General features: G+C 37.8%; 1 protein-coding gene across 1 annotated transcript; it reads right to left on the reverse strand.

Annotated features, from left to right (window-relative positions):
• Window positions 1-1,074: 1,074 nt before the first annotated feature.
• On the reverse strand, window positions 1,075-10,655 carry LOC127782362 (threonine--tRNA ligase, mitochondrial 1). Its single transcript, XM_052309536.1, has 20 exons — window positions 10,270-10,655; window positions 9,492-9,729; window positions 9,267-9,326; window positions 9,086-9,175; window positions 8,801-8,875; window positions 8,347-8,475; window positions 8,175-8,264; window positions 7,587-7,675; window positions 7,397-7,493; window positions 7,196-7,282; window positions 7,008-7,092; window positions 5,517-5,611; window positions 5,384-5,416; window positions 4,972-5,058; window positions 3,932-4,024; window positions 3,273-3,365; window positions 2,973-3,194; window positions 1,896-1,967; window positions 1,575-1,646; window positions 1,075-1,361 (listed from the first exon to the last, which is right to left on the reverse strand). The coding sequence occupies exons 1-20, from the start codon at window positions 10,602-10,604 to the stop codon at window positions 1,266-1,268; spliced, it is 2,238 nt and encodes a 745-aa protein (XP_052165496.1). The 5' UTR covers window positions 10,605-10,655; the 3' UTR covers window positions 1,075-1,265.
• Window positions 10,656-11,488: the final 833 nt, after the last annotated feature.

Raw genomic sequence — 11,488 nt, forward strand, 5'->3', positions numbered from 1 at the left:
GAAAAAACATCTAAAAAAGTTCGTCCGATTCCCTAAGAAATTGGCGAAAAAATGGTTCGTATAAAATAAATAATGCACACGAGAAAAAAATGGAAAGGACGAAACAAAGTCTGATTTCTAATCAATATATATCTCTTCTCTATCTCTAATATAATTTAACTATTTAAAAAGAGAAAATGCACGAAAAAAATAAAAACAATTCAAAAAAACGCGTGAGAAAAAAGTCAGAAAAAAGCGCAAAAAAATGCTAAAAATGTTTTCCATCTTCCATAAAAAAATAAAAAGACGCGCAAGAAAAATTATTTCCATCGTCGGTGATTTTCTTAAAAAAAACATGCGAGGAAAAAACTGTCAGCTTACTTCTTATAATCCAAATTATAATAATCTTAAGCTGAATCAAACGAGGCCATAGCTTAGGAACTAGTCATTCATGAGAATGAGTTTAGAGCATTTAAGATGTTGTATAACTAGCAATTTTTGTGAAGTCTCCTAAGATGTGTAATATACAAAGGCTGCGTTCATTTCACGGGTTGGGAACGCTACCCTCTAGCACGAAAAACGAAACGGTCCATTAGCGCTTGATTAAGTATTATTAATTTTTGTTTTAAAAAATAGATCGATTTTTTAAGCAACTTTCATATATAAACCGTTTATCCGATTGAAAAACACACACGCAGAAAACAAGGAAGAGGGGTTAAGAACCGGCTTGAACAAAGGCAGCCAAAGTAAACTGCTCAACTAGTTCTTAGACTTAACTTATGACGGATGCATCATCTATATCCCCAAACTCATAAAATACACAAAACTTATTAAATTAAATTGTATCGTTTCGTTCCCAAACTACCACGAGCGCACTAGCGCTCTAGGATCCTACATTGCATGCCACCTGGACGCTTATGTGGCATCATTACCAAACCATACACCAATTGACAAGTCATACCCACCTAGATGACACAACTAGACAGGTTGTGTCCTTTACTCCAAAACATAACATTATGAGAAAATAAGATCTGCAAATGGTTTAAGTGGAAATATACGCTAAGTTGGGGTAAATCCAATTAGAGACGCAGTTCATGTTAGCAAGAGATGATCAAACACCCATCCCTATATATGTCGCTGATGAAGAATAGCACACTTTCGTTATTAAGAAAAGACAATCAGATGTACTTTTGTCAAGAAATAAAATAGCAAGATTACACTGCCCGCTACACCATCAAAATCACAAATTTGGAGTAAATTCTTAGCAAAAGGGTGTGGAATCAAAATCATTTGTAAGCTGCTACTTCCTCCTTAAAACGTGTGATGATGTCATCAATGCTCACTGTGGCTAGTTCAGCTTTGTCCCTTACCCTGACGCTGACCTGCAATAGCGTAAGCCATAATGATAAGGCAAACGTATAAATAATATAGGACTACACATTTCATATGAACCAGTGGGCTGTTTTTTTTAGTTATCTGAGGATGACTACTTCATCTCTTGAATTTAATTGTCTAGTTCACCTGTACATATGGATGGCAGAAAGAAATAACTATTCCACATCTCTAGTGAAAACAGGGGTGCAAAGGGTAAAAACCTGTCCAGTCTCTGCTTCTTGTGCACCAACGACAAGAATGTAGTTGAATTGGGCTAATTGAGCCTCCCGTACCTGCAAAGATGAAAAATGGTCGTGACCAATTCACAGATTACATTGTTGAGAACCGTGTAAACTAAATTACTAAAATAATAGAACTTTCTTGCAGCATGGGCAAAACCAAAATGGAACAGTCCCTGCAACAAAAAATCAGAACAATGCATACCACATATTGTTGCATACCTCCGTTTTGCTATTCAAAGAGTTGAAAGCAAACAGTAATAAAGGACAAACATAAATTACACTATGACATGATGGAACTACCTTCTTCTGTATTGTCCTGTCTGTCTCATCGATGGCAACATGAAAACCAGCTTCATGTATCCTAGCACGGACCTGAGTACAGAAGAGAACTGATTAGTTACCAAAATTCTTACTCCACTGTAAGCAAGGTTTCATTTGACCATGCGTGGAATTAGTGGGCAAACTTCAAAATGTATTATGTTTATAAAAAGTACATTACTAATACACCCAAGTGTCATCTGGAATCCATTTAAGATAAATTGAGCCAATTAAAATAATAATGGACTAGACAGACTTCAATGCTGTGTGATGAAATCCACTCAATACAAAAACGAAGCCTAATTAATAAGGAATAAACATTTCCAGCACTGCATGGATGTTTATATCCATCAAGAAATCGAGGAAGTATATATGATCAAATAAGAAACCAAAGACAATCTTGTACTGTTGTTATCATTTCATCATGAGACTTTTTAAAAGCCATCCTCACCTTGCAAAAAGAAAGCTAATGTTGTCTGGGACTTAAATTAACAATTAGCTGAATAGTTACTCATGCAAACATATCAAAAAACTTATGTCAGACAAATGTGTGAGATCTGATAAATCAAAAAGAAGCCCTTAGCTGTGGATAATCTGTATCAAATTGGACTTGCATTCGAACGACATCAGGCTATAATTTAAAATAAAAACCTGCATCATGCATACTACAGTCTAATGACACGTGTAAATTGTTTGGCATTTAGTTCGGTACATAAGTATTCTATGAAATAAGTTGACACAGTGCATCATGCAGTACAAAAAGTTTAAAAATATTTCACAGCTGGGGGTTGTAGCGATAGGTTCACCAGACAAATTCCACGTCAAAATAATAGTAACATATAAAAAAATTATACATGTTTAAAACCCATCAGGCAACTCAAATTTAACAAGTAGTTTTTATTGAACTAAAAGAAATATAGTTTGGACCACCACGGAGAACTAAGACAAAGCACCACCTATCGAATCAGAAGGTACTAGAAGATTTTCACACTTTGATCAATGGAGAAGAGCTACTAATTAATAGTAATTAGTAAATTCTATGACACAAGGACCTTTTACCTGTTTAGCGTATTCCACTGAATTGGAAGATATGGAGCAAACAATGGCTTGGCGAGGACTCAACCACAAGGGCCATTTACCATTGTAATGCTCCAAAAGAATAGCAAACATCCTTTCGACAGAACCTAGGATTGCCCTGTGAATCATCACAGGCCTCTCAAGTTTAGCTTCATCCTCTGCAGAGTAAGTCAGCTTGAAGCGTAGGGGCAGCTGAAAATCGAGCTGTAACAGGAAATGAAGTTTAGATAAATAACCTTCTATTCTGTCTACAATTAAAAACAAAATGACATTCAATATAACCTGTAGAGTTGCACACTGAAATTTCCTCTTGAGGGCATCAAACACACCAATATCAATTTTTGGACCATAGAAGGCACCATCACCTTCATTGATCTGCATGTAGACATCTAAATAAGTACACCAATAAGGGATAAAAAAACTGCTAGGAAACAACCAGTAATCACAACTTGCGAGCCAGACTTCAAGATTGGGTATTCCGCCAGTATTACATCCGAACTTCAGATTGAGAATATGAAATTATTTGAAATTTAAAAATGACAGGAACCAGCCAATTGAGTCAAAGAAGAATAATCTCTCCTAAGATGTTTACTGAAAACATTACCACTAAATTATATTTCTATCAATATTATCCGGCATAAAGAAATATATTTGTATCAATAGAAATCAGTATTAAAAAATATATTTCTATCAATAGTAATCAACATACAGTACATGTTGTTACCAAAACGACATTAGAGTTAAGCCAAAACTAAATAAAGCATAATACCTTTTGACAAAGGACTCTAGTGATAATGCTGAGTGCAGGTAAAATTAAAAATAGTGGAAGAAATTAGTGCAAACTCTCGTTAACCATATTGTGAAAATAATGAATGTTGGAAATGCACTCCTAATAGCATAGACTGAAACAAACATTCTGAGGGGAGTGACTGTCATAGTACCTGCCATGGCTTTCCAAACTCATTTAAGGCTTCTGTCAGCTGTTGCTCTGCTTTGTTCCAGGTTTCAATATCACCTAAGTACTTTTCTGGTCTCTGCAAAAAAAAAAAAAAAAAAAGAAAGATATGCAACATTACAACCATGCTGAGGATCAAGCCATAACCATCAGTTATTCACATATTGTTCCGTAGGATGCTGAGAATTTCCCAAACATTAGCAGTTCACAATAGTGATAGGAAAATGGGAAAACAACTACCTCTGTCCACAAATATAAGCATTTCTAGGTTGTTCAGCAGATATTAAGGTTGAGGAGAAAGACTTTGGTGCCCCTCATTAAAGGAGGAATGGAACAATTAGTACTGTGGAATGCCTTATATTTGTGAACAAATATCAAACACATGGAATGCTTATATTTGTGGACAGAGGGAGTACATAGATGCAAAATACAAGTAACATGTTCAACATCTGGCATGCTTATTTTCTCAGCACATGTCCAAAGCCCACATACAATGATAAATTATGATTCGCCTACAACGATTGAAATTAAACAAAAAGTATGAAATGATCTACGATGCCAAAACAGAGACTAGCAGGTTCATAGGCCTTTCATAAACCTCACCAACCTCAGGTTCACAATACACAGTGCAAAAATGGATTGTATCGTACCAACATAGTTATACTTCATAGCCAGTTCGATTTTCCTTCTACGTTGTTCAAGAAATGTGCACAGGAATTCCAGTAGGACCATAGGAGATGAAATGACTTGTTAACCTTTAAAAATTTGTATAGAGATAACCTTTTTTTCTCTTAAATGCAATCATCACAAAGTTACCTGGTATGTTGGGATTTAGGCAGGAGTAGACATGGGAAGCAGAAATGGTAAAAAGATACTTAACCAACTTCATCCAGATTATAACAGCAACCTAACACTTGCTAAGCATCTATTTATGTGACTTCTCGAATACATATTGAAGTTCCAAGAATCCTAGTTCCTGTGAATTTCTAGATGCTATTAATCATACAGCAACAACGAGATGATTACCGTTGATAGCTCCAATTCATATTTAAATCCAAATATCTCGTAAACATAATTGATGAAGTCCAAAACAGCCTTAACTTCGTCCTTGATCTGCAACAAAGAAAGAACTCTTAAGAAAAGTAGGCCCTTATACAATCAGGGGACACTATTTAAAATTATCCAAAGCACAGTGCAGCTGTTAAAAGGAGGTTGTGATTAACACCATCTGAAACATTGTGAAAACAAATGGGAATACAAACTAGCATCCATACAGTATTCAAGTCATGAACATCTAAATATTATGAGCTTCTGGTGCCTAAACTAATTTATGTCACACAGTGTAAATACACTGTTCAGTAGCATGTCATTATGATTGCAATGGCACCCCTTCCCTACTAAAAACAGATATACAGAATGGTGCAGAATTCAAACTTACTTGGCTTTCTCTGCAAAAAATATGGGCATCATCCTACAGGGAAAATGCACCAGAAGTGGTTAAAACAAGGAGATTACTAACTGGATTGAATTAGTATAGAAATTAACAACCCACAAAACAACATTAGCATTACCTGCTGGAATCTTCTAACACGTGTCAAACCTGTAAGTGCACCACTAAGCTCATTCCTGTGAAGGACTCCAAAATCAGCCATCCGGAGAGGCAATTCTGCAGCATTTTAATTAAGTTGTTAGTGTTAAGAAAAAGGTTGTCAAAACACAACACATCATATATAAAATTCCCCTTGCTATAATATTAGAAAAGGGAAGTTCATCATTTATATCAATAGCAAAAGCCAATAGTTCAAAATGTACATGTGGACAACAATTTCAGTACTACATCATTCACCAAAAAACAATTCTCTAAGTAATTCTAGAGCCATTACTTTTGCCGAATTAGGAATTTAATTTAGGGGTGGGCATTCGGTTCAGTTCGTCGGTGTTTTGAAAAGTTCGGTCATCTGAAAATAGAGACCGAAACACATTGGAAAAAAAAATGAATACTGACGAATTCGGTTTCGGCTAGTTCAGTTCGGTCTCCGGTCGTGACCAAACTAACCAAGATATTACAACTGCTGTTTTACACATCCAAAAAGAAATCATAGAATACTCAAATCAGCCACAGAATCAACTCATATAATCCCAAAATCAGCCACAGAATCAACAGAAATCAACACAAATTAGATCTATGCACAATACCCTACATAGATGAAGTTCAAATCAACACAATTTGGAGCAAAGAGCACGAGATGTAGCCAGCGGGCATAGACGTGTCCACCAATCCGCTGCCATCAGGGGACCATGGGCAGGGAACCGCATGTTCACAACGGTGGCGACACCAGTGTTCCCCAGCAACCGCCGCCTTGAGCTCTCCGGCGTGGCAGAGCACCGAGCGCCTCCTTGAGATCTCTGGTGAAGGTGGTCCCCACTGTTGATGGCGTGGAATTGCGGCAACGGAGGCAGAGTGTTGCAGAGACAGCAGCATGCTGTGGGGGCACAGGCGGGAGCCAGGGCGGGGCGGCAACAGCAGCGTTTGCCGTGTGTGGGAGGAGTCGGGGTAGTGGTAGGAGAAGTGGGGACTGGGGAGTTAAGAGTGGGGAGGTGAGGGGAAGTTAGGGTTTTCTCTCTTGGGCTGAACTGGACAAGGCTTATTGATATGTTTCGATTTCTCAATTACCCGAGCCTAATAACCAAAATAACAGGACTAAATTCAGTTATTGAGAGCTGAAGCCCGATATTTTTACTGGATTCCAGTTTGGGTCATTTCGGGTTCAGTTCTTCGTCACGGTTAATTATGCCCACCCCTAGTTTAATTGCCAGACAACTAAGGAACTGTTTTTGCTGCCTAGATTTTCAGTTTATGAAAATTTTAATGAGAAAGCACAAGCCACTAGATAATAAATGTGCATGCACAATATCAAAGAAATAGAGGGAGAATTAAATCATAGAAGAAAAACAGTTCATACAGGCAGAAGGTTGAAGCGATTACTTTGACAGCAGGAATTTTCACTTGATAAAAGAGATACATTTTGTGATACAACTATGCCATTATGAAGGAGATTTACCTCTGTATGAACGAACCCTGTGCTCAAACATTAGGCAATGGCCAGGACAATTCATTGGCTTGAGACCAAATTCCTGTTTCTCAATCTGCAAGAATAAGACCAACAAGCACCCAGTAATAAAGATCGTAATTCATCCAAAATGTAATCTATAATATGTACAGAGCAAATCCTCTGCACACTAGACTTACCTCAAAAACAAACATATTCTCCTTGTAGTTTGCAGCATGTCCAGAGGTTTCCCAGAGTTGCATATTGTAAATATTTGGGCTCAAAACCTGAAAATACAGACATCATGAACAGCGAGAAACAGTGGAAATGCATGCCCATGATCTAGTAATCTAATCATAATCTGAACAAAAGATTGACCAGCCAATCAAATTAATGCCCACCTCTTGATATCCTCTATCTCTGTATTGCTGTCGCAAAAAATCCATCAATTTGTTGTATATTATAGCACCATGTGGAAGGAAGAAGCAGCTTCCTGGACTGCACAGTCAAAGTGAATCAAACATCCTGAGGCAGAATAGAAGCCAAGGTAAATTAAGATATGAAAAAGTCAAACCAAAAACCTTGAGTTACCTAAGTTGATGGAAAAAGAAGAGATCCTGGGTCTGTCCTAATAGCCTATGATCACGCTTCTTAGCCTCTTCTAGCAGATGTTTATATTCCTATGGATTATTGAGCAGGAAACATATATGAAAACCATAGTGTACCAGTGATAAAACAAATGGATAAAAAAGAACTTAGGAATTAGTAACTTGTAAAACAGCTGACAAGGGTTGCACTGTCTGAACCTAACCATGTATTAATTGAAGAAATTCGTAATAACTGACTAATAAAAAGAAACCATATACTTCTGTAATGACAATTGTTGTTCAGTTGGGCAAATCAACCCCAACCTCCACCAAAGCACAGAGCCCATAGATACACTTTTGAGATATAGTTGTATATTTTGTGCAATTTACATGCCATGTAGTGCATGCTAAACTTCCTGCCAAATCAACTCCAATCTTATCACAATGAAATATTAATACTCTAGTGTCTAAAATGCAAACATAGAGGGTACATTATTGTGTCCAGTAGCACAGACATGATAGCACAAAAACAGACTCCACATTAATTAATGAACGCCCATATCTGAACAATAGCCAAAATCATATGCTATACCTTGAGACGTTTAGAATCAGGAAAAGAAATTCCATATACTCTCTGCAGGCTCTCTCGATCTGCTTTCCCTCTCCAATACGACGATGATGCCTACATATTTACATGCAAGTACAAATTGGATAGTTCCATAAAAATATTGGCAAGCAAAAGCTTAAGACAACCAAAGAATTACCTTAAGACAAGCAAAAGCTTTAACAAAGGAAGTATTGGGGATGTGTGGCCCACGGCAAAGGTCAACTAGAGGACCACATCTGTATACTGTAATGGTCTTGTCTTCAGGCAACTCATTAATGATTTCAACCTAGAAACACAATTCAAACAAATAAAAAATTTAATAAAATCTCAAATGTGATATAAGCAGAAATAGATATTTAGGGCCTCATTAATTCGCTTATGCTTATGCTTATAAGTCAAGTTTTGAAATTTAGAACTTAATTTAATTTAATTTTTTTCTTGTTTCTTTCATTATAGTTTATTTTACAGCATTTTCTTTTGAGTCGTTTTAGTCACAAATGATTTTTTTTGTTTGTTAATAAGCAATTCGGATAAGCATATGAATAAGTGAAACAATGGGACTGTTAGAGTACAAGAAAAGATCAAGAACAAGCATAAATCAGGAATTTTGCCTTAAATTTATTTTCTGCGAACATTTCAAGGGCCTCTGCCCTGGAGACCTCAATTCGTTCAAATGGTTGTTTTTCCTGCACCATGTTGGGTTAAAAACCAAGAGTTAGCAGATAGATGATTCCAATTACGTTACAAAGAAAACATGGCATAATCATGGAATCCAATAATGATATCACACTTCATGACAGATTAATATCAAATAAGTCAAAGAGTAAAACTGCTAAGTAGCGTCCACAAAAAAGGGTAAACACAAACTTTAAAATGAGTTCAAAATAAGAGCATACCGCAACAGCTTTCTGTGCTTGGGCATCAATGATACCAAAATGCGTCTCATTCAATGTCAGATCATTGTAGTAGGCATCATAATAGAAACCCTTAACAGGTAAAAGTAGAAACATTATGTTAATCACTAAGAGGGCTTATTATCTTTCTTGCACTGAACACGATTTTTGATTAATTCAATACCTCCCCTCTTGTAGTACATGGCCCAATACACAGCTTGCAGCCATATGCCCTCTCAAGAGACTGCAAAAGTGCATCTTCAATTAGAAAATACTGAATTCAAAAGGACTTATAGCAGAGAGACATGCAAAATCACTCGATGTGTAAACAAAAAAGAAAAAGAGACAACCATACAACTTGCTTAAAGAAAAAAACATGATACAAGGAAATTATGAAGCTTTAACTCACTTCTCCAAGAATATGAGCACTTGAGTGCCAGAAGGTGTCACGCCCTTCATTGCTATCAAACTTGAACAACTTCAATTCACAATCACCTTCCAGTGGCCTCGTCATATCCCACAGTGTTCCATTCACTTGAGCTATCAAGCAGCTATTTGCTAATCCACTTGATATCTCCTTAGCAATATCCATAGGGGTTGAGATCCATTTCTTTCCGTCCTTGACTGCACCATCTGGCAAAGTTATCCTGAAGAAAGTTGCAGGGAAAAAAATCACATGAGAAGAATTAATTGCCATTGCCATTGTGCTGCACATTGCAGGTCACAGTGTGCCACATTTGTATTGTAACTAGCAAAGGTACATTGAGAAAAGGAAACCTAAGCACCATATAATCAAGGGTTTTCTATATTAGAATATTTAGGCAGAAGAAATGCTTGCCGTCTCTATTTTCTTATTAAAGACAGATGGATGTTAAAGTTGAATAACATTATGGCATTATTATGCAGTTTGCGCAGCGCCCATTTTGTCGTCGCATCGACATTCAAATATTCCCAACACTCAAAATCCGACTCCAAATTATGCAGCACAAAGCATGGCTATCGAGGATATTCCCTTGGTGTGCTATATGCCTATATCTACATCTCAATGCCTGAGACATCTGCCATCCATGTAGTATCTAACTCCATTTTCATCTATAACGCGCCGCAAGCATTACGGTTTCCGAATCAAAGCCCTCCCAGTTTCTTAACTACATCAAATTCACAACGAATCGCAGAACGGGGCTCACCTGATGGGCTCGCCTCCGATGTTGAGGCGCTCGAGGGCCTGCTTGGCCTGGATCTCCTCGAACTGCCGGATCCGCTTCTGCGTCACCGCCTCAAGGTAGGCCACGTCGGGCTCGACGTTCGGTGCCGAGGCCGAGGCCGAGGTCGTCGCCTTCCCCTTCGCTTCCTTCCCCTTCCCGGCGGCGGCGGCGGAGTTCTCCCCCATCGCCGCGGCGGAGAGGGGGCGGAGGGAGGCGACGCGGGGTGGGCTGCTGCGCGGGCGCGGGAGAGGGGGGAAGGAGCGGGGCGGGCGCTGCCGGAGGAGCGAGAGGCCTCGTCGCCGGAGGCAGACGAGCATAAAGTGGCGGCGGCGGCGGATGGATTAGGGTAGATAGGGGTTTGGGCCGAGCCGAAGAGGGTTTTGATGGTTTTGGGCGTTTGACTCCCCTCGGTGGGATGACGACAGCATGGGCAGGTACGGTAGAATTACCGTGGGTGCCAAGGCTGCAATTGGCTAATCGCCGTGGGTGCCAAGGTTGTTTGCAGTCTAATTTGTTTTTTTAGAAGCTTGGGCGCTTGGCACTGCCGCTGGTCAAGTTTGCGTTTGGCACCTCACTCTGATTTGAAAATTGTATTTGGGATTTTTGTTATGCTTTAATATTTTTCTTACACTCGCAAAGAGATAGGAATATCTATAAGTGTAATTCTTAAAAAAAATGTTTGAATACATGATTATGTGTATGATAATTTTTCAAAGGCACAAATGGATAAATTAACTACTTCATCCGTTTCATATTATAAGATTTTTTAGCATTACCTACATTCATATAATGTTAATGAATCTATATATATGTGCGTTAAGATTCAATAAAATCTATATGAATGTGAGTAATGCTAGAAAGTCTTATAATATAAAACGGATGGAGTATTACAGAGTTTAAAAATATTGTTTTGAAAAAGTATTGGAAGAAATACTAATGAAGAAAGATTTTTTGCAAAAAAAAAAAAAATCAGAGCACTATGGGCTTTTGGAAAGTGTGCTTACTAGTCCAAATTCCTAAGAATGGAACCTTACGATTCTTTCTCATAATTTTGTATTAACGCTATAGCTTTTTTTCGCTAAGACCTGTAAAAGTTGAATTTTAACTTACGTGTTTAAAGAGTGATATATCACATATTAATATATCTTTCTATTTTTTTTAAAAAATAATATAACTATTTGGGATATCTTCTCGAGAGTTT

The sequence above is a fragment of the Oryza glaberrima genome, chromosome 8 (assembly GCF_000147395.1).
Source record: "Oryza glaberrima chromosome 8, OglaRS2, whole genome shotgun sequence".
Taxonomy (NCBI): domain Eukaryota; kingdom Viridiplantae; phylum Streptophyta; class Magnoliopsida; order Poales; family Poaceae; genus Oryza; species Oryza glaberrima.

Bases quoted from the DNA above. Each gene is read 5' to 3' on its own strand.
- LOC127782362 (XM_052309536.1), bottom strand. From the start codon at position 10,604: ATGCTCGTCTGCCTCCGGCGACGAGGCCTCTCGCTCCTCCGGCAGCGC. The intron at 9,327-9,491 runs GTGAGTTAAAGC...GCACTTTTGCAG, and splicing joins GTGCTCATATTCTTGGAGAA to TCTCTTGAGAGGGCATATGG. The intron at 1,362-1,574 runs GTTTTTACCCTT...ACGCTATTGCAG, and splicing joins AAGAAGCAGAGACTGGACAG to GTCAGCGTCAGGGTAAGGGA.